The sequence below is a fragment of the Periophthalmus magnuspinnatus genome, chromosome 15 (genome assembly GCF_009829125.3).
Source record: "Periophthalmus magnuspinnatus isolate fPerMag1 chromosome 15, fPerMag1.2.pri, whole genome shotgun sequence".
Lineage (NCBI taxonomy): Eukaryota > Metazoa > Chordata > Actinopteri > Gobiiformes > Gobiidae > Periophthalmus > Periophthalmus magnuspinnatus.
Window position 1 is genome coordinate 10530572 of NC_047140.1, and position 24007 is coordinate 10554578.

The 24007-nt window shown below is 42.6% G+C and overlaps 2 protein-coding genes across 2 annotated transcripts in view; one reads left to right on the forward strand and one right to left on the reverse strand.

The window, feature by feature from the left end:
* LOC117382918 (cytosolic phospholipase A2 zeta-like) overlaps nt 1-24007 on the forward strand; it is a 105137-nt gene that overhangs the window by 55492 nt on the left and 25638 nt on the right. The window lies entirely within an intron of this gene.
* Nucleotides 3757-23906, reverse strand: slc18a2 (solute carrier family 18 member 2). Its single transcript, XM_033979841.2, has 15 exons — nt 23771-23906; nt 19578-19896; nt 17036-17094; nt 16865-16948; nt 16590-16682; nt 16218-16307; nt 16072-16115; nt 13655-13715; nt 12507-12602; nt 9360-9438; nt 6875-6926; nt 6101-6164; nt 5427-5546; nt 4714-4847; nt 3757-3882 (listed from the first exon to the last, which is right to left on the reverse strand). Exons 1-15 carry the CDS (start codon nt 23892-23894, stop codon nt 3763-3765), a joined length of 1539 nt encoding a protein of 512 aa, XP_033835732.1. The 5' UTR covers nt 23895-23906; the 3' UTR covers nt 3757-3762.

The following is a 24007-nucleotide window of genomic DNA, read 5'->3' on the forward strand; positions in this document are numbered from 1 at the left end:
CCCTCTTTAATCAACTAAAGAATAAACATTTGAGTCATTTATGGCTTTGACTTAAAAGTCCTGTACCTGATTTGCTAAATGTGTCCTGTCCCAGTGCAGATGCATTTAATAAACAGCTCTTGGGGTCAAAATAAGTCCACTGTGTTCTGTCTGCATCTAATTATAAAGTGTTTTATTGTCTGAGAATCAGCAAGTGCGCATTTGCATGCTAGTTGTTGTTAGCTTTACCGTGATGGCACAACTCCGCTCTGGTCTCTGGACAAACTTCACTCACCACAGTTAGAGACCAGGTGAGTGAAGTGTCTTGCCCAAGGGCTCAACAACGGTATGCAACATGTTTATCTTCTATTTTGTCAATTCAAGCTTTATGCATTACCAAGAGATAAAGCTGCACTTTGGAACTTTTCTGCTACCTGTTTGTCTCTATGGCAATATTATTTCTTTGGCTGGAATGTTCCACAATATGGCATTAAACTTGTATATCTATGAAGACAAGCTTCAATTAAATAACTGCAAGGTAAAGTTTAATGCCATACTGTGGAACATTCTGGAGAAAGTGATATTATCTCTATTGAGAAGATGATGTACACACAACCATAAAGATTACACAGTGCACCCAATGAGAATCAATATTAAATCATTATAATAAAAATGTCTCTCTTTGTACATTTGAAGCCAAAACATAAAATAAACTAAATGAACAACTTTAAACTAAATAAACTGATTCATGCAGATTCATGCAGTGTAATTCTAGAGACGCATCAACCGCCACCGCTGCTGCTCTGAACGTGGCGGCCATTTTGAGACTGGAGATAAGGCTTTTCATTTCCTCATCAGTTTGTGGTTTGTGATAGTTGGCTCCGGAGGGACGGGCGTGATGACATAGCTTTGGTTGTCATAGTAACATGTAAACTTAAGTTGCAATGAACAGGCTTAAAACTGTTATGTTCATGGACATCAGAATGATGAAAATTTAGCACAGTTGTTGTCGTTGCAATTAACAATTCAAAATAAAATGTCTCTTTCAAATGATCCAAAGTCTTGAATATGAGACTCATAAATAGGAAGTTGAGACACGTGAACAGGTCTGAGTGTTTAGATTTCATTTTCAGGTGTAAGACGATGTAAGGCTCGCACGGGATGGGCTGTGTTTTTAAATTAAGGCTGCTAACATCTTTACTCACACCTTTCATACACCTAAAACCATGTCAACTGGTCCTAAACATTACCTGTGCCTAACTAGAGATGCACTGATCCTGCTTTAAGTATCTGCGATTCCCGATATCAACTGAAAATTGAGACTGAAAATAGCATTTACTTTAAACTAAACTTACCCAAATGTGTTATGTATCTGTTATGTATACCTAAAGTACTTACAGAACAGCTTCATATAAATAAAATGTCAAACTTTATGAGACTTTCCAGGTCGACTACGACCTGGAAATAATCTTCATCAATTTGTGGACCCAACCAGGAACTCGGCAATAATATCGAGCTTTTTTCTGGCTTGGTGCTGATACAGTGAGGGAAATAAGTATTTGAACACCCTGTGATTTTGCAAGTTCTCCCACTTAAAAATCATGGAGGGGTCTGAAATGTTCATCTTAGATGCATGTCCACTGTGAGAGACATAATCTAAAAAAAAATCTGGAAATCACATTGTATGATTTTTTAAATAATTTATTTGTACGTTACTCCTGCAAATAAGTATTTGAACACCTGAGAAAATCAATGTTAATAGTTGGTACAGTAGCCTTTGTTTGCAATTACAGAGGTCAAACGTTTCCTGTAGTTTTTCACCAGGTTTGCACACACTGCAGGAGGGATTTTGGCCCACTCCTCCACACAGATCTTCTCTAGATCAGTCAGGTTTCTGGGCTGTCGCTGAGAAACAGAGTTTGGGCTCCCTCCAAAGATTTCCTATTGGGTTTAGGTCTGGAGACTGGCTAGGCCTCTAGCCAATACATCGCCCCGGTCATCCTCTCCTTAATACAGTGCAGTCGTCCTGTCCCATGTGCAGAAAAACACCCCCAAAGCATGATGTTTCCACCCTCATGCTTCACAGTAGGGATGGTGTTCTTTGGATGGTACTCATCATTCTTCCTCCTCCAAACACGGCGAGTGGAATTAAGATCAAAAGTTCTATTTTGGTCTCATCTGACCACATGACTTTCTCCCATGACTCCTCTGGATCATCCAAATGGTCACTGGCAAAGTTAAGACAGGCCTGGACATGTGCTGGTTTAAGCAGGGGAACCTTCCATGACATGCATGATTTTAAACCATGACGTCTTAGTGTATTACTAACAGTAACCTTGTAAACAGTGGTCCCAGCTCTTTTTAGGTCATTGACCAGCTCCTCCCGTGTAGTTCTGGGTTGATTCCTCACCTTTCTTAGGATTATTGAGACCCCACGAGGTGAGATCTTGCATGGAGCCCCAGTCTGAGGGAGATTGACAGTCATGTTTAGCTACTTCCATTTTCTAATAATTGCTCCAACAGTGGATCTTTTTTCACCAAGCTGCTTGGCAATTGCCCCGTAGCCCTTTCCAGTTGCGTGGAGGTCTACAATTTTGTCTTTGGTCTTGGCCATGTTAGTAGTTGGTGTCTTAGTGATTGTATGGGGTGGACAGGTGTCTTTATGCAGCTAACGACCTCAAAGAGGAGCTTCTAATTTAGGATAATAAGTGGAGTGGAGGTGGACTTTTTAAAGGTGGACTAACAGGTCTTTGAGGGTCAGAATTCTAGCTGATAGACAGGTGTTCAAATACTTATTTGCATTTTTTAGATTATGTCTCTCACAGTGGACATGCATCTAAGATGAAAATTTCAGACCCCTCCATGATTTCTACGTGGGAGAAGTTGCAATATCACAGGGTGTTCAAATACTTATTTGCCTCACTGTATCTGACACCAGTATGAGATCGGTGGATCCCAAAGCTCTAACCTTAACCACAACCCTGTTCCTCATAACTTTAAATAACCAGTCTCAGCAGATCATCCCTCTGAAACATACTATCTACCATTAACTTTCCCATGTGGCCCTTCACAGTACTCTAGTATTAAACTTGTTTTAGAAGAAAGACTGGACCTAATCATGTACCATCACATATTTATTTACTTAAAGAGGAGGTACTGTGTCTATGGGGTATTTTACTTCTATGGGGTATTAAAGAGGGGGTATTTTACTTCGGTGGAGTATTATAGTCACATGTTTCACTTTTGTTTTTAACGTGGAATCTCCCCTCCCTTTGCTCTCTGTGCAGTCAGCCGCATCCCACTAATGAAACTACTGCACCTCACATCAGGTTTGTCAAGTTGCTGAGTACAGTTTTGTGTCATGTTTTTGTATATTTATGGAGAATTGTTGTCTGGGAACAAGGGTGATGTAGGCTTGTGGGCGGAGCTTTGTACAGACTTTTACAGCTAACCGTAAGAAGATTATTCAAACATGCTTGGATGACATCTAAAACCTCTTCAGGCATGTTTTTGATGAGGAAACAGCATTCAAACATGATAGAAAGCTCCCAAAAAATCAATTTTGCATAATACCCCCTCTTTAAGTCTCCTTTTGCTTAAACCCCCTGGCCCTTCCCCCAAGTCCTCCCCCTTCTCGCCCTAACTCCTCCCCCTTTCCCCTCCTCTCTGAGACTACAGACACAACACACAACATTCACCAGAAAAACCTCATAGATTTTTTTAAACATTTTTTTGTTTGTTCAGTTTTTTACGACAAAATAAATCTCTGCGAGGGGTCGGAGGTTAATCGTAGTCCTCGTCGTAGTCCGGGTCCAAATCCAAGTCCGGATCTTGGCCCTGATACGGCTCCTGGGTCGAGTAGGTTCGGGTCTTCATGCTGCAGTTTGAGTCCATCAGAATAGCCTGTAAGGAAATGCCAAATATGATCAACTCGTGGACAGAGTCTAACAGGAAACTCCAAATACGGTTGACACATGGGCGGAGTTTAGGGCTGCACAGATTTGGTAAAAAATGAAATAGCTTAATCTTATTTTGTATTGTGATTAGATTTGTGCTTTATGTTTTTGATCTATGAGAGAAGATTATAGACTGTATATACATAGACATAGCTAACCTGCTAAACGCCGCGTTCTAAACAGCTCTGCCGCATCAGGGTCAAGAAATGTTGATACTTTGCAGCTGATGTCATCAAAATTCACTGAGGATGTGATGCTAACTGTATGCATTGCTCTGTCTGAAGCTTTTTTAGTCTGACCAAAAAGAACTGACTTATCTGAACCACAACGGGTGAGGTGATTTGTGCTGTTAAACAAGTCCCTCTCAAATAACATCACAGTCACAAGCTAAATAGCATTAGCCAACTCATACTGATCACAGGGTCCTGAAAATGTGCTCTTTAAATCCATTTTGTATTTTTTCTTGAGTTTTCAGATGATGTGCTAATGTATGCATTATCACCATGGAAACCGCTGAACATCCCCCCATAGACATACACAAAGAACAGCCCAACGCGATGTCACTCCAAAGAATCAACGGTAACAAGCAGTGATAAGAGCAGGGGTAAAGGGTAAAGGATGGTTTTAAAAATGTAAAGTTTGGAGTGTCATTCAGAGTTCTGATACTTCAGTGAGAATCTATAGTGTGAAGAATCAGGGAAATAAATGAAAAAGTCCAAACTTTTAACTGGTACAAACTGAAGTAATATATTAAGTAATCATGATGTAATATGCTTACAATCTTCTCCTCGTTGCCGGGAGGACTGCGCAAGAACAGACACAGAGGAGCGAACATGATGTCCACCAGCCCAATGATGGTCATCAGCCACGGGAAACCAATGCTCTGAGCGATGGAGCCACCGATGGAGGGACCTGCAGAGAGAGAAAGAGACAAGAGGGAAAAAAAGAGAGGAGACAGAGACCGGAGAGAGAGGAGGAGAGGAGAGAGGAGAGAGAGAGGGGGGGGTAGAGAGAGAAGCAAAAGGAGGATAGGAGAGAGGGGAGAGAGGGAGGGAAGAGAGGGGGGAGAGAGAGAAGACATTTAAAATCAGCCCTGCTGTGCTTGTGTCTCTTTATAGCTTTAATCTCTGACACCCATAGATTATTATGTTATAATTTGCACATTTTAAATCACTGTATCATCATCTAAAATGAAAGAAACAAGTCCACTGACTTGTTGGTCATAAAATGGAACCTATTTAGCCTTTAGCAGCGAGGTACTGGAGCTGTCAGTCACATGCCTGATTCAACGATAAAAACTCTTTATAATTAGGATCAAAATGAGACATGTGTGCCTCATGACCTCCTCCAGTCACAGTTGGCTACAGACAAGGCACTTCATCTCTGTGGGCCCTACACTCATGTTCATATTTGATTTCCTGTGTGATTCTAAACTGCCTCTGTGACTCAGATAAAGCAGAACAAAACATCTATAGTGATAAAAGTCCTGACCCAAAGCGAAGCCCATGCAGAAAGCCACGTCTGCGATGGCATAAACGCTCCCATAAACAGACACGTGCCTCAGGTCGACCAGGTACCCCATGATCGGCATCATCGAAGAGTCCACCATACCTACAGATATAAAAGTAGCACAAGCACAATTATACATAACTGAAGAGTCTGCCTGAGGATCACCGATTAATCCAAATAATAGACTATATATAAATTTACATGACATACTTTACATACACTGTTTCCCCTCTCTCTGTAACTGCTGCTGTCAGACTCGTCATTTTGGCCTTAAAATGTTCATATTAACCCGCTCTACATGATCCTGGGTTTTTATTTCATTATTTTGTGACATCAAGATATGAACATTAATAACAGACAAATCAGGCACCTTTCCCCAAGGTCGCTCCTACTAGCATGAGGAAGCGGTAAACCAGCGGTGCACATGGAAAGGTGTGTAACCTTCAACGCCCTCACTCCTGATTGGCTCTTTGGTTGCTATGATATGTGCTTGGATATCCAAATATTGTTCCTAGTTGAAGATTAGCCACTATAACCACTTGCCTCTTTGAGCTTAATTTGGAGCTGAACACTGTGGGCGATGTCATGCTCCCTCAGTCACTTCTTTATACAGTCTATGATCCAAATAAACATTGTAGATAAAAAGTGAAACTCACCGATGGCAAATCCCACTCCAAAGTTTGGGAGGATGAGGCCGTAAATGTTACTGGCAAAAGGCACCTGCCAAAAATGAGGTATATTTATCAATATTCAAAATCTATTCAGCAATATTTATTTGAAATTACCCGCAGTGGGGCTTTAACCTTCTTCTAATGTGATGAAATGTCCCGCAGTGGGGCTTTAACCCAGTTCTAACATGATGAAATGTCCCACAGTGGGGCTTTAACCCTGTTCTAACATGATGAAATGTCCCACAGTGGGGCTTTAACCCTGTTCTTATGTCCTCGTCACAAACATCCCTGGGGTTGTGTTTTGTTTCATTCACACATGTTTTGGTAATCTTGCAGAGCTTACAACACTCTGTTCCACCTTGTGACACTATCAGCTGGTGCTCCTCCAGGTTTTTTAAGTCACAGCTATAGTTTTTCACCACACACGATAAAAAGTTTCTTAGTAGAGCTTTAAACTGTGAAAGAGTAGATGGTTCTAAAGCAGAAACAGGAGCTGAACCAGAGGCTGCAGTTTAAAGACACAGATCACATTAAAACACACAGTAATGAAATCAGAGCTCTCCTCGTGACCCCCCCATGGGCAGAAAGAGAAGGATGGAGGGAGAAAGGGAAACAGGAGGGGGAGAAAGAGGAAGAGAAAGGGATAGAGGAGAAGGGGTGGGAGATGAGAAGACAGAAGAAAGAAAGTGAAAAAGGAGGGTATGGGGGGTAGAAAGAGAGAGGGGGAGGAGATGGAGGACAGTTGTAAATGTGACTCACACAGATCACACTGATTCCAACCAGAACCATCCCGATGAGAGCACACAGCCACCTGAAACACACAAATATACAAAAGACATTTAATAAAACACAAATATACAAAAGACATTTAATAAAACACAAATATACAAAAGACATTTACCGTAATAAAACACAAATATACAAAAAGGATATAAAGAGCACATTTTGAGGAGCCTGTGATTAATCCGAGCGTTCATGGTCCTTTTTAGGAGTTTGATTTTCAACAAAAAGGTGAGAGTGACTCACTGAAAAACTGTTGGCTAATGCTAGCTTGTGACTGTGATATTATTTGAAAGGGACTTGTTCAACAGCACAAATCAGCTCACCTGTGGTAGTTCAGCTACGTCAGTTCTTTATGGTCAGATTGTGTTAAAACAAAGCTCAGATTATAGTCTAACAAAGCTTCAGACAGCAGTGCTTACAGTTAGCACCCCCAGGGAATGTTGATGACGTCAGCTGTAAAATATCAGTTGCCATTTTGTCATATACAGTGGGGCAAAAAAGTTTTCAGTCAGCCAATTGTCCAAGTCCTCCCACAAATTTTCATCATAGGTTCACTTCAAGTATGAGAGACAGAATAGGGGGGGGGAAGAATCCAGGAAATCACATTGTAGGATTTTTTATGAATTCATTGGTAAATTCCTCTGTAAAATAAGTATTTGGTCACCTATAAACAAGCAACATTTCTGGCTGTCACAGACCTTTAACTTCCTCTTTAAGAGGCTCCTCTGTCCTCCACTTGTTACCTGTATTAATGGCACCTGTTTGAACTCATTATCAGTATAAAAGACACCTGTCCACAAACTTAAACAGTCAGACTCCTAACTCCACTATGGCCGAGACCAAAGAGCTGTCAAAATTGTAGACCTGCACCAGGCTGGGAAGACTGAACCTGAAATAGGTAAGCAGCTGGGTGTGAAGAAATCAACTGTGGGAGCAATTATTAGAAAATGGAAGACATACAAGACCAATGATAATCTGCCTCGATCTGGGGCTAGAGCAAGATCTCACCACGCGGGGTCACAATGATCACAAGAACAGTGAGCAAAAATCACAGAATCACATGGGGGGAACCTAGTGAGTGACTTGGAGAGAACTGGGCCAAAGTAACAAAAGCGACCATCAGTAACACACTACGCCGCCAGAGACTCAAATCCTGCAGTGCCAGTGTCCCCCTGCTTAAGCCAGACCTGTTTGAAGTTTACCAGAGAGCATCTGAATGATCCAGAAGATTGTGAGAATGTCATATGGTCAGATGAAACCAAAATAGAACTTTTTGGTAAAAACTCAACTTGTTGTGTTTGGAGGAGACAAAATGCTGAGTTGCATCCAAAGAACACCATACCTACTGTAAAGCATGGGGGTGGAAACATCATGCTTTGGGGCTGTTTTTCTGCAAAGGGACCAGGATGACTGATAAAGTAAAAGGAAGGATTGTACTGTGTTAAGGAAAGAATGAATGGGACCGTGTATCGTGAGATTCTTTCAGCATGACAATGATCCCAAACACACCACCCTGGCAAAGAAGGAGTGGCTTCGTAAGGAGCATTTCAAGGTCCTGGAGTGGCCTAGCCAGTCTTCAGATCTCAACCCCAAAGAAAATCTTTGGAGGAAGTTGAAAGTTTGTGTTGCTCAGCGACAGCCCCAAAAACATCACTGCTCTAGAGGAGATCTGCAGGAGGAATAGACCAAACTACCAGCAACAGTGTGTGAAAAACTTGTGGAGACTTGCCGAAAATGTTTGACCTCTGTCATTACCAACAAAGGGTATATAACAAAGTATTGAGATGAACTTGTGTTATTGACCAAATACTTATTTTCCACCATAATTTGCAAATCAATTTGATTTTCTGGATTTTTTTTTCCTCATTTTGACTCTCATAGTTGAAGTGTACCTATGATACAGGCCTCTCTCATCTTTTTAAGTGGAAGAACTTGCATAGTTGGTGGCTGAATAAATACTTTTTTGGCCTCTTAAAAGCGAGAATCCAGACCCTAAACTGTGCTACACTGAGAGCCAAACGTGTGATTTCATGAAGAGCTGTGGGCCTTGGTGGAGGTCTGGGGAGTTATTGCTGATTTCAGAGACACAGGATAAAAAACAGAAGCACAAAAGCGTCTTATGAAAAAACAGATAAAGATTTAATAACAGCCACAAGAGATCTGCAGATAGAGCATCAGACCCACCCTCCTCTGAGAGCCCGGGTTCAGTCCTGATAAGGTCCTGATAAAGTCCTGGTTCAGTCCTGATGTAGTCCTGGTTCAAACCTGGTTCAGACCTGGTGTAGTCCTGGTGTAGTCCTGGTTCAGACCTGGTTCAGACCTGGTTTAGTCCTGGTTTAGACCTGGTTCAGTCTAGGTTTAGTTCTGGTGTAGTCATGGTTTAGTCCTGATTCAGTCCTGGTCCAGTTCTGGTTCGGTCCTGTTTTAGCCCCGCTTTAGTCCTGCTTTAGTCTGGTCTGACCTGCCCATGCGGTGAGCCAGAGTTCCGAAGATGTTGGTGCCGATCAGGTAGGAAATGGAGGCGGGGAGGAAGGCCACACCTGAGACACAGAGGGAATAGTCAGATCAGAGTTATAAGCTCATTTACAATGGTTCTGTTTGGAGCAGATTGGCCCATAAATGTCTCCACTGTCTGAAGTGAACTGTACTGGGCTGTTTGAGAGTCTGAAGTAAATCCTGGGGTTTACTAGCTCCCAAAGAGGTCCAGCTCTGTACAGCTCTAGGTCTGCTTTAGCATAAAGTGCCTACAATAAGTCCCAGTTTGGTCATTTTTTTAGGTTTATATTTCTACTTCCTAGTTGAAAATTATGACATCACATTAGGGCAGGGGTGTCCAAACTGTTCTCATTAAGGGCCACATATAAAAACACAGACAAAGCTGAGGGCCGATTGAGGACCATAGACTGGTCGCCAATACAATCTGTGTTATTATAAGTTAGATTGAATCACTAGATCTTTATTCATGCTTACATCCTCAATGGGACACATTAACATTATATTTGAGATGGGCAGTAAGAAATGTAAAAAGTACTGTTTAAGGTAATATGGGCCAATTCACCTGGAAGCTTGAGGGCCAAGAAAAATTGGTCTGAGGACTGCATTTGGCTCCCGGCCACAGTTTGGACACGCCTGCACAAGGGAAATCCATAACTGTTACCAAGGAACTATGTTGCCAAACTCCTGAAATGTCAAAATTATGTAATGTTATGATTTGGACAAATGCAAATATAATTTGAATTTGTTTTGTTGAAATGATGTTTAAAGTCTCAGAAAATGTGTTTTGTGTCTAAATTGTGCCAAACATTTGGACAGAATTCTCCCAGTGTGATGTCATCAGTGTGGGACTTTCCACTTCCTGTCATTTTCAACATATTTTTCACCTTTTCTTCAAAAATTGCTTCTTGATTTCTGTAACTATAATTTATATCTATAACAGGTTTATTATGTCAAATTTAAGAGAATCATCAGAACCTGTCATATGCACTTTAAGGAGGAGCTACACAACACAGTGAAAGCCGAAAGTCAAGCGAAAGGCAAAAAGCAGATCTCAACAGAAAATAATGATCTCTCACCAAACTCTGACCTGATCTTGTGATAAACTGCTGTATTTCCACTGATGGGACTTATATGTGGAGCTGACATGTTAGCAAAACAAAGGTAGCGCATTAGCAACACCTGTTTCCTGTTGGTTCAAGGCGCTCACATCTAAGATGGAAAACATGACCAGAGCCAAAGCCACTGCATTATATAAAGAGGTTCAGACCATTCAGATGTTTTTATTGAGTAAACACTGGCTCTGGGTGACGTCAGTGTCACTGGACCCAGAGCATGAACCCAAACCGGGTCAAAGAGCTCCAGGTATCAAAGCCAGACAAATATGGATTTATACTAGAACTACTACTACTATGATGACTACTACTACTACTTCAGCAGAAACACACAGGAGAGAGAGGGTTACAAATATCAGGATATTTGACTGGTTCAGTCCTCATTTAGTCCTGGTTCAATCCTGGTTCAGTCCTGATTCAGTCCTAGTTCAGACCTGGTTTACTCCTGGTTCAGTCCTTTTTTTAGTCTTGGTTTGTTCTTGATTCAGTCCTGGTTCAATCCTGGTTCAGTCCTGGCTCAGACCTGATTTAGTCCTGATTCAGTCCTGGCTTAGTCCTGGTTTAGTCCTGGTTCAGTCTTGGTTCAGTCCTAGTTTAGTCCTTCTTTAGTCCTGGTTCAGACCTGATTCAGTCCTGGTTTAACCCTGGTTCAGTCCTAGTTAAGTTCTGGTTCAGACCTGATTCAGTCCTGATTCAGTCCTGGTTTAGTCTTGTTCAGTCCTGTTTTAGTCCTTCTTTAGTCCTGGTTTAGTCCTGGTTCAGTCCTGGTTCAGTTCTGTTTCAGACCTGATTTAGTCCTGATTCAGTCCTGGTCTAGTCCTCGTTCAGTCCTGGTTCAGACCTGGTTTAGTCCTTCTTTAGTCCTGGTTCAGACTTGATTCAGTCCTGTTTAGTCCTGGTTTAGTCCCGGTTCATTCCTGGTTCAGTTCTGTTTCAGACCTGATTTAATCCTGATTCAGTCCTGGTTCGGCCCTGGTTCAGTCCTGGTTCAGTTCTGGGTCAGTCCTCAGTGTCTTGTTTGTCCCTGTGCCGTATCCGTCTCTCACAAACACTGGTCTGTCATTAAAATCCGATCTTATCCCGAGCAGATCCTGCACCTGTCTCCGAGGCGAGGGTGCAATTTCCTGTGGCGCCGCTGAGCCTTATCACGACCCATTCTTATAAAAGCGCCGTATCAGTGCTCCACCGGGCAGATTACGCAAATATCACTACGCCATGACAAATGGACCTCATAATGCAGGCTCCAAGTGTGCGGAGGAAGAGAGGAGAGAGATATACGACCTGTGTGTCAGATGCCCTCCCATCCTCCTGTATCCCTGTGTGTCAGATGCCCTCCCATCCTCCTGCATCCTGTGTGTCAGATGCCCTCCCATCCTCCTGTATCCCTGTGTGTCAGATGTCCTCCCATCCTCCTCTATCTCTGTGTGTCAGATGCCCTCCCATCTGTGTCTCCAGATACGAGGTAAACATGTTCAAATCAGATATAATTTTTACTGATAACTCTTGTAATTCTGATTTATTCTTAATTACAACATGACGTAATTTATTCCTGTTATATTTTGGTGTTTTGGTTCAAGACAATTATCCAATCAGAAAGCAGAATGAGCCTCACATGACTCTCTTATTTAGGTTGCCAATTTCAAAGCTGAAATCCAGTTGTGTTAAACCTACAAAATGCCTCTCTCTGATCTGAATGTTCACTACCTAAACCCCAGCACCTGCAGCCGATCATGACTCAGTGCTAGTGGAGCCTCTGCAGCTCATTGAGTGAATTCTGGAGGTTCTTTCACATGAGGCCTGTCCATATACTGAGATGAGACACTTGGATGTGTCTCTCTCTCTGCAAGTACATCTACAGTATGTACCTTTTTTTTGTTTTGTTTTTTTGCCAAAATAGAGTAAATAAAAGCATGTTTTTTCATTATGGCTGCATTTATTACACTGAAAAACATGTGTCTTCACTGTGTCTTCATTTGATTTGAGTAAAGTAAAGATTTTACCCAGTTGCCATTTAGCTGCACACATCGTCTCCATCATCCAGATTGGCAGAGTGGGCTCCAACATCGCTATCCCCATGTTCCCAAAACAGATCGCTCCTGGAACATAACATGGAAACAAGACAGGAACAACATGGGGATAACACAGGCAGAAAACTGGAATAAGTGATGAATTTAGTTTAAAATAAAAATGACTTTAATGATACTTTGCAGCTGACATTATCAACATTCCCTGGGGGTGTGATGCTAACCGTAGGCTCTGCTTTGTCTGAAGCTCTGTTAGACTTTAATCTGAGCTTTGTTCTAACACTGACCATAAAGAACTGACTTGGCTGGAACTACAACAGTCCCAAGCTAACTAGCATTAGCCATCAGTTTTTCCAGTTAGTCACTCTCACCTTTTGTGTAAAATCACACTTCTAAACAGAACCAGAAACGCTCGGATTGATCACAGGCTCCTGAAAATATGCTTTTTAAATCCATTTTATATTTTTTCTTGAGTTTTTAGATGATCTTAAAACTTTTTGTCAGTGTTTGCTAATGTGTGCATTGTGTCACCATGGTAACTGCTGAACAATCCTCCATATACATATATTTAAAACACCCCCAGCCTGATGTCACTGCAAAGTATCAATATTATTTATTACTGTCTGCTGTATGTTTCCAGTGTGATGGATGAAGACTGGCAAGCCAAGGCCAAAGCACAGAGATGCTTTTGTGTGCTGCAAACCTGACTAGAAGACTACAGAAGGTCTCAGGTTTGATCCCCAGTGTTTCTCAAACTATGGTCCAGCCTCTTCAGGTGGGACAGATCTTTAGTTTCTGGGCTTGCCTCATTAGCTGCTAGCTGCAGTGTTCCAAACAGGAAGCATGGGCAGTGAGCATGGGCGCACTTCCGGCTCCATCGACTCTGGCTCCAATTCACTTTACATTGAAAAAGGCATTACCTTCAACAGCCTCGCTCCTGATTGGCTCTTCGGTTGCTATGATACACTTGGTCTGAATTCTAAATAAGGAACTTGACTCCAAATTAGCCCCTATAACTGCTAGCCTCGGTGCATTTCATTTGGCTGGAGCTGAACACTGTGGTCCAGGCCCAGTCTAGACCTGGTCAAGACCAAGTCCTTGCTCCTGGTTTACGGTGTTGTTACCTGCAGCGATGATGATGTACGGGTCCTTCATCAGTGTGAGCAGAGGAGTTCCTTTCTGACTCTGAAACACACAGAGCAAGTCACACATTGAAAAGAGAATTCACACACTCACACACACATACATGCACACTCATACATGGACACACACATGCACACACACATACATGCGCACTCACACACGCACGCTCACACACACATACATACATGCACGGACACACAGACAGACAGACAGACAGACATAATTTTATTGTTGCTAAATGCTCATTCAATACCTAGGATGGTTGTGCTTTCTCGCTAGACACCTCAAAGGCAGTGGAGGTTGAACCATTAATCAGAGGATAAACAATATGTATATTCCTGTAGTCCTGATTTAGTCCTGCTTTAGTCCTGGTCCAGTCCTGGTTCAGTCCTGAGGTAGACTTAATGGCTGCTCCTCTGTTGATTCTTCTCTATTGTGGTATTGTTCGCTTCTTTCTTATTAGGATCCTTTTGTCTCTTGGAAAGCCTCATTAAGTCCAGACCTAATCATCTGGACCTGAGAGCCTCCGAGTCCTTAGTCCGATTATAGTCCTGGTCTAACCCACAACCCCACAACCCACGGATAACAAGGGAGCTTGACAAAAACATGGCGTGTGCTATGGTGTCATTATAGAACAATATCCTCTCCTCTGACCCTCTTCTCTGCTCCTCTAACCTGACCCTCTCCTCTGCTCCATCTGACCCTTTCCTCTGTTCCTCTTCTCTGCTCCTCTGACTCTCTTCCCTATACCATATTCACCGTCCCTCCTCTGTACCATTGTCTATCCTCTGTACCATATATTCACTCTCCCTCCTCCAAATATTATGTTGTCAAACAGGATTCTTGGCTTCATTCATTGCTGACCCCTGATGTCAGTCCTGGTTTAGTTCTTTTTGGTCCTGGTTTAGTCCCGCTCACGTGGAGGACATGTTTTCCTCAGCTGAAGTACCTCTCATTTACAGTCCCTCAAAGCCGCAACACCTCTAGAATATAATGAGTCTGCACCAGTCAATAAGTAATAAACAAAACACAGAACGACCTTTGACCTGGATCTAATCCAGTTTAGATTCACCTTTAGCAGTTCTTGTATTGTTTAAAATGAAAGCCCTTGTACCAGATTTTTTCACATGTATTTGAGCAAAATGTGTCTTGCCCCAGTACAATTATATTGTCTCAAGGTCAAAATAAGTCCACTGTGTACTGTCTGCATTTAATTATAAAGCATTTTATTGTCTGATAATCAGGAAGTGTGTGTTAGTATGCTAGTTGTTGTTGTTAGCTTTACTGTCACATCAGATCTCTGCTCTAGCCTGTGAGAGTTTTGAAAAGTGCTTATAAACTCATTGTGGTGAATAAATAGGATTTAAACTACCGGGTTTGCAGTTTTTATGCAAAATAAGAGGAGATTTTGTGGTTTGTGGAGGAAATTACTTGTTGTCGAATCAGATTTGTTGATTTCAGTGACACGTGATATGAAGAAGCTGACCTCAGATGAACAGAGTTTGGTTCTTCACTGACTGATTCTGCAGAAATCCTCCATGTTTTTCAGCCCCTGTCATATTTTTCTCATTTCTTTTTTCCTCATAAGCTGCCATATTTGTTTGGATACAGATGGACCAAGCGTGTCCCTGACTGGCTAATGCACCTGTCAATCATACGCATCTCAACTCAGGGAGATTCAGCAGTGACCAGACTCACATCTTCACAAAGTTTTGCAGAAGTGAGCATTCTAGTTCCCAGTTAAGGGAATTATGGGACTTCCAAATGTTTGGATAATTGTGATTCAAACTGTGATTTCGATTTGATTGTGATTAATGTTGCAATCTAGTGACAAACATAAACAACTCAACTGGCCCAGAGCCCTGAGCCCAGAGCCCAGGGCCTGGAGCCTTGAGTCCGGAGCCCTAAATCCAGAGTCCTGAGACTAGAGCCTGGAGCCTAGAGCCGTGTGAACATAACCATGCCTTATGTGAAAATACACACTTCCTTTAGACTGGGTCCTTTGGGTCTTATCAAAAAAACAAAAACAAAAAAAAACAACTTCCCTTTTAAGAGAGGCCAATAGAAAACACAAGAGCAACCAGTGCCTTTAAACATGACAACACTAAACCTGGACTAAACCAGGTCTAATCCAGGACCGAAACAGGACCAAATCAGGACTAAACCAGGTCTAAACCAGGACTGAACCAGGACTGAACCCAGACTGAACCTGGACCAAACCAGGATTAAATCCAGACTATACCAGGACTAAAGCAGCTGTATAGCTCGGCCTTATCTTTGTAATTGGTTTCCTTATGAACACAGCTGTGACGCTCAGTAAACATTATGTGAATATTGTGTAAATATTAAATATATGTTGTTTCAATATTGGTTTTAATAAGGTTTAAATCTGACTCACCTCCGGCTCCACTTTGGTTGGCTGCAGAACGAACAACTGCAGAGCTAAAGGGCACAAAGGCAAACGTCAGGAGTTTAACCCACAGCCTCCAGCACTCAGAGAGACACAAACCCCTCATGACAGGGAAGAGGAGACAGGAGCTGTACCTCCATCAAATAGGGCGATAAAAGCCAGGATCAGGAATGGAGCCGTTTTTCCCACAAACTCATACAAGACACTGCCGAATGGAGGACCCACTGAGGAGAAAGAGGGAGGCGTAGGTTCAATTGTAATTATAAAGCCTTGTATCATCAGGTAGTCAGGAAGTACGCTGTTAGCATGCTAGTTGTTGTTAGGTTTATTGTGATAGTAGAACTCTGAGAGTTTTGACACATAACACACATGTGTCAACACATTAGGAAAGTGAGGAATAACTCTGGACCACTGCAAACTGTTTAAACTGAGCTAGTTTTTAAAAAATATATATATTTTAAAACTGTGTCTTTAAGTGGCACATTTCAAAATGGTGGCGCACTTACCGAGCACGCCCATGGCCAGGCCTCCCAGAGCGATTCCAATGGCGTGTCCTCGCTCCTCATCATCTGTGTACACGCTCGCCAACATCCCCATACCTGAAACATACAAGAGACAAGGTGAATTAGATCCGCAAGCAGCGATAAAGGCCAAAGCCAGAGGAGTGGAGCAAGAGGAGCAGACAGGACCAGACAGGACCAGAGCCAGAGGAGCAGAAACAAAGGAGCAGACAGGAGCAGAAACAGAGGAGCAGACAGGAGCAGACAGGTGTTAGCTTTACCTGCAACTGAGGAGCAGGAGGAGCCGACTCCCTGGAGAGATCGAGCGACGAAGAGCAGAGCATAACTGGAGGAAAATGCAAACACTAAAAACAAAAACATTTTAATAATAATAATAAAGATAACGACAAAAAGATGTACTTAAATCTAAAAAATAAAAACAAGACACTGACTGATGGTGGACAGGAACATGATGCAGAAGCCAGCAAAGATGGGGATTTGGTACCCAATCCTGAAAGACAGAAGAGCCAAGTGTGAATGATAATACCACGATTTATGTTAGACCTAGATCACGATTTAGATTTTATTAGATCTGAATTTGACTAAAGACATGTGCTGCAGTTTGATTGATCGACTAAATTGGGGGAGTGGAAAAAGCTCTATTCCATATCTGACCCAAACTGCACTCACAAGACGACACCTGCAGGGGGAGCTCATGCAAAAACTACTATTTATGTGTTTTCAAGTGTCAGAACGGTGTGAATCTGGCATTGACACGGCATGTCTTGAGCGTTCAGGCTTCGGACGTTCTGTTCTCGCATCCAATGTGAGTGAAAAAACTGAATCTTTGCCGTTTGACACACAGTGTCAACCAATTAGAGACTACGTTACAATGCTTTAGAGACGTCATTATCCGGCATCAGACAGAAACTAGCGGCAACTTAATTATGCAGGCTAGCTTAAAGGCTAGTCATGAACCCAGACACGCCATCGCAGAGCCGATCGCCTCCGTTGATGGGTTTTATGTAATAAATACACTAAAGCCACTCTCTCAACCTGGTCTGCATCGTTCACAAAGAAACAGGGAAAACAAAACATCCAGAGGCATTCGAAGACCACAACAGACACTCTGGCCCATAATGCACCTCAGAGGCCTCAAATCCAAAGGCATCCAACTAAAAATGTCCAACGCATTTTTGACGCCTCAGTGTGAACACACCTTTACAGAGGCTGACCGATAGAAGTGGGTAGAGATAGATTGATCTGAGTTTTTCATGACCAATACTCTTTGTTTACAATCCTGAGAAACTGATGGCTGATATTTTGAGCTGAGACTCTGGTCTGAGGCTCTGAGGCTCTGGTCTGAGGCTCTGGTCTGAGACTCTCAGGCTCTGGTCTGAGGCTCTGGTCTGAGGCTCTGGTCTGAGCCTCTGAGGCTCTGGTCTGAGGCTCTGGTCTGAGCCTCTGAGGCTCTGGTCTGAGCTTTTGAGGCTCTGGTCTGAGGCTCTGGTCTGAGGCTCTGGCCTGAGGTTCTGGTCTAAGTCTTAAACAGATCTGTTTATCATTAATATGATAAAGCGCAATGTTCAGACAAAGATGGAGGACACATGTTTAGCTTCTTTGTGACTGTGTTTGACACATGGACTCTCTCCTCCTCCTATTATCTTTTTCTTTCCTCTCTTTCCCTCCTCTCCTTTTTCTCACTCAGATTTTTGTCTTCTGTCTATCCTTTCTCTCCTATTTCCTCCTCCGTCTATCCTCCATCCTTCTCTCTCTCTCTTTCTTCCTCTTCCCCTCTCTCCTCTCCTTTTTCTTGTATCTTTTCCCTCCTCTGTCTCTCCTCATTCTACTTTTCACTTCCTTCCTTTCTCTCGCTCCTCCTTCCTTCTCTCTCTCCTCTCATCCTCTCATCTCTCCATATGTTCTAGACTAGAGCATTGGATTGATGTCCTCTCTCTCTTCTCTCTTTTCTCTCCTCTGTCTTTAGTTCTCTCTCTCTCCTCTACTCGCTCATCATCTCAGCTCTCTCTCCTCCTTCTCCTCATCTCTCTTGAATTGATGTTTTCAGACATCAAGCAGAGACACAAATGAGCGTTGGACGGTAAAATTACTTTAATGTGGTTTAAATCAAACAGCGCACTTCCTGCTTCTGTTATATGCATCAAATCAATCCAAGCAAACAAGACACGCCTTATACTACAACAGATGCCCTTCCAGTGTGTCAGATGCCCTCCCTCTGTGTCAGATGCCCTCCCCCTGTTTTTATTTGGCCACATTCTGAGTAAATGTTTTTCCGTGTCTCTGTGTCGCTCAGACAAGGACGCGTCAAGGCAAATGAAGCGAGAGAAGCACTGCAGCTTAAAAAAGAACAAGACCAGAGCCTAGTCCTGGTCCCGAGCCTGGTCCTGGACCTGTCTCCAGACCTGATGGGACTTTGGGCTCTTTAATGGGAGCATGTCTGGGTGCATTCAAAGGAAATAAGGCTTTTTAATACATTGTATTATCATTGTTTTAAACCACATCATTGTTTTATCACCACCAAAACACCATCCTCATTTGTGAATTCTGCTCAAAACTTAAATCTGACTCTGAATATATCACCTGACCTCATAAAAAGACATTAATCTTACAACTAACTTCATCCAAGAAATCCCTGGTTCTCACCCAGGGGGTCCCAGATGATATGAGGAAAACTGAAAATCTCTGTATTATGGGCTCGACTCACAGGGGGCGACAAATGGCCACAAGCCTTTCACGCTGCGATCTAGTCCAGGACAGATGGAGAGTTTTCTACAGATTTGATCGGCTGTGAGAGAATTAGGGGGTGAAAAGGCACAAATGAAGCCAAAAAGACCTAGAATGTTTTTGCACGGATAACTCACTGATTTATGTCAATTCGTCTTTGTATCAAAAGTAAAACAAAACAGTGGCCTCTCTCTCTCACCTGTCAGTCCCTGTCACTCCTGTCTCACCTCTCTCATCTGTCGGACTCACCTGTTGGTCAGTGGTCCGATGAAGGGGTTGGTGATGAGCTGCACTGTGGCTTTGGAGGCGAAGAGGAGTCCCACTTTGACGTTCTCGTTCACCAGGCTGGATTTGGAGGAGGGGCAGTCAGAGGAATTTGCCCGGACTAGACCAGGACTGGGACTAGGACTAGGACTAGGACTGGGACTCGTTGAGACCTGGGTAGAGGTGGAGGATGTCTTGATGGAGTTGTCGTACAGAGACACGATGTTCTGGAAAGAGGAACTGAGGTTCTGAGGAGATGTCGCAGGTTTGTCCATCTGATACAAGTAGTTTGGGATTATTGGAACTGTAGAGACAAGAAGAAAGAGTCAGGACTAAACCAAGTCTAAAACAGGACTAAACCAGGACTGAACCAGGACTAAACCAGGACTGCACCGGGTCTAAACCAGGACTGAACCAGGACTAAATCAGGACTAAACCAGGATTAAATCAGGACTAAATCAGGACTGAACCAGGATTAAATCAGGACTAAACCAGGACTGCACCAGGACTAAACCAGGACTGAACCAGGACTAAATCAGGACTAAACCAGGTCTAAAACAGGACTAAACCAGGACTGAACCAGGACTGAACCAGGACTAAATCAGGACTAAACCAGTATTAAACCAGGTCTAAAGCAGGATTAAAACAGGACTAAACCAGGACTAAGCCATGACTAAACCAGGTTTAAACCAGGACTAAACCAGGACTGAACCAGGACTAAACCAGGACTGCACCGGGACTAAACCAGGACTGAACCAGGACTAAATCAGGACTGAACCAGGACTGCCCCAGGACTAAACCAGGACTGAACCAGGACTAAATCAGGACTAAACCAGGATTAAATCAGGACTAAATCAGGACTGAACCAGGACTAAACCAGGACTGAACCAGGACTAAATCAGGACTAAACCAGGTCTAAAACAGGACTAAACCAGGACTGAACCAGGACTGAACCAGGACTAAATCAGGACTAAACCAGTATTAAACCAGGTCTAAACCAGGACTAAGCCATGACTAAACCAGGTTTAAACCAGGACTAAAACAGACTGACACAAAATTTTTATTTAATCACATTTTAATCCAATCAAAATTCAATCCTGTCTAGTGGTCAGTGATCAGGGTCTTTTTAATGGAGAGGTCTAAAACCAAACCAGGACTGAACCAGCACTAAACCAGGACTAAATGCGGTCTAAACCAGGATTAACTAGGACGAAACCTGTACTGCAAGTGCCAAGGCTTAGACAGGTTTCGGTCTGAGTTGAGTTATGTGCCCGGTTCCCTCCTGGATTTAGCCCTGGATTGATCCACATTTTGTCCTGGTTCAGTCCTGGTCCAGTTCTGGTTCAGTCCTGGTTTAATCCTGATTTAGTCTCAGTTTAGTCAATGTACATCGAGTATACACACAGTATACATACGTTATACACACAGTATACATACAGTATACACACAGTATACACAGAGTATACACACAGTAGACACAAAGTACACCTACAGTATACACAGAGTATACATACATTATACGCACCGTATACACACAGTATACACAAAGTATACACACAGTAGACACAAAGTATACACACAGTAGACACAAAGTACACCTACAGTATACACAGAGTATACATACATTATACGCACCGTATACACACAGTATACACAAAGTATACACACAGTAGACACAAAGTATACACACAGTAGACACAAAGTACACCTACAGTATACACAGAGTATACATACATTATACGCACCGTATACACACAGTATACACAAAGTATACACACAGTAGACACAAAGTATACACACAGTAGACACAAAGTACACCTACAGTATACACAGAGTATACATACATTATACGCACCGTATACACACAGTATACACAAAGTATATACAAAGTACAAAGAGTACAGACAGAGTATACACACAGTATACACGGAATATACACACAGTATACACACAATATACACACAGTATACACAGAGTATACACACAGTATGCACAGAGTATGCACACAGTATACACACAGTATGCACACAGTATACACACAGTATACACACAGTATGCACACAGTATGCACACAGTATGCACACAGTATGCACACAGTATACACACAGTATGCACAGAGTATACACACAGTATACACACAGTATAAACACAGAGTATACACAGAGTATACACAGAGTATACACAGAGTATACACAGAGCATACACAGAGTATACACAGAGCATACACACAGTATACACACAGTATGCACACAGTATACACACAGTATGCACAGAGTATACACACAGTATGCACACAGTATACACACAGTATGCACACAGTATACACACAGTATAAACACAGAGTATACACAGAGTATACACAGAGTATACACAGAGTATACACATGCTCTTCTAAAGCCATAGACAGAAGGAGTAATCAGATTACTGAGATAGGATCAGACAAATGGCAGCCATGTTTGTGCGGTCCGCCCCGGGGCAGACCAGCACCACTCACAGAGGTCATCTTATTTATGAACAAGTACGAGAAGTGCCATTATAGTCACAGTCAAATACAAAGAACCATTTAAAGCACTGCACAACTTTATGGAGGTGTCTGCAGAAAGTTAAAACCATACTTCAGAACTTTAAATGCATTTTAAGCCATACTGTGGAAGATTATAGTCAAATGAACATCTCTATGGAAACAACAAAAGGAGGCCCTCCTCCAGGTCAAATAAGAGTCAGGTTTGTGGAGGTGTGAGACCACTCACAGTAAGGATGCATGTTTTTCTGTGCAATAAACACAACCTAAATAAAAGACAACACATGCTTTAAATTTTTTCTACTTTTTAAAAAGTTATACAGTGGAGTTCTTCAGGCACTCTCCTTTCCTCTGTGTCAGATGCCCTTCCTGTGTCACCATGGGATCTTAATCTGTGTAGAAACTGCTAACCCTGTAGCAGCAGTAGTAGTAGTAGTAGTAGTAGTAGGTACAGTAGTAGTAGCCTAAGTGGCTGGTGTAGTATTGCAGTACTAATAGTAGGAAGTACTTGTGTGTTTAATGGGATTATAACCTTAGGCTGAACAAACAATGGAACAAAGATAAGATCAGAGAGTGGTCTGCGATCCTGCCCGAGACCGGATCCTGGTTCAGACCTGAGTCCCGGTCCAGACCTGAGTCCTGGTCCAGACCTAAGTCCTGGTCCAGAGTTGAGTCCTGGTTTAGATCTGAGTCCTAGTCCAGACCTGATCCTGGTCCAAACTTGAGTCCTGATTTAGATCTGTCCTGGCCCAGACCTGAGTCCAGGTCCAGACTGGAAACCTGGTCTAGACCTGAGTAGACAGACTAATAATAAAGTGTTACTCAAACGTGTGAATGAAACAAAACACAACTCCAGATATGTTTTTGAGGAGAAAACATTATAACATGGAGCGCACAGAGTCAGTTTGTGTCATACAGGACCTTTAAATAATGTCATCTTAAACAAAGTCAGCAAATTTTCATTTTTCTGAATTTATCATTTTCAGATGTTTATGTTTCTCCAGGTCAGATCTACTTGGGTTCACACGTCAGAGTCAGTAAACCTGGACTAAACCTGGACTAAACCTGGACTAAACCTGGACTAAACCTGGATTAAAATTAGACTGCACCTGGACTACACCTGGACTAACCCTGGACTAAACCTGGACTAAACCTGGACTAAACCTGGACTACACCTGGACTACACCTGGACTAAACCTGGACTAAACCTGGACTAAACCTGGACTAAACCTGGATTAAAACTAGACTACACCTGGACTACACTTGGACTAAACCCGGACTAAACCTGGACTAAAACAGGACTAATCCTGCCTTCTTAAAAGTGCACTGCACAACTTTTCTGGTGGAGTGTCTGCTATCTGCTTGTCTCCATGGAGACGTTATTATTTTGCCTGAAATGTTCCATGGTATGACATTAAACATATCCATCTGGCATTGAGTCATTACAGATGTTGCTCAAAATACAAGAATTCCTTCAGTGAAAAGGGGCGACTCTCCACAGATCTCAACTGTAATGTAGCGTAATGCTGTAACCTGCTTGGAATGTTACGCAGTGCACCTTTAAAGAATCAGATCTGCCCCTCACTGTGGACCAGTCCAGGTTAAAGCTGTGACATGTCGCTGAGAGATAAAAGTTCCAGAGTGTGGCTTTACTCACCAACAACGGTCATGAGCATGTTGTCAAGGAGCAGAGCCACAAACACGATGAAAAGGATGAGTTTTCTAGATCTGTGCTCCTCACGAAGCCACTGCCGAAGAAAACACAGAGACTCCAACGCCATGGTGTCTGGAACGCTCCCAGACGCTCCTGAAAGCTCCTAAAAGCTCCCAAAAGCTCCACGAATTTGCAGAAAACTGTGAGAAATATGATCAAAATGCTCCAAAAAACACCGGA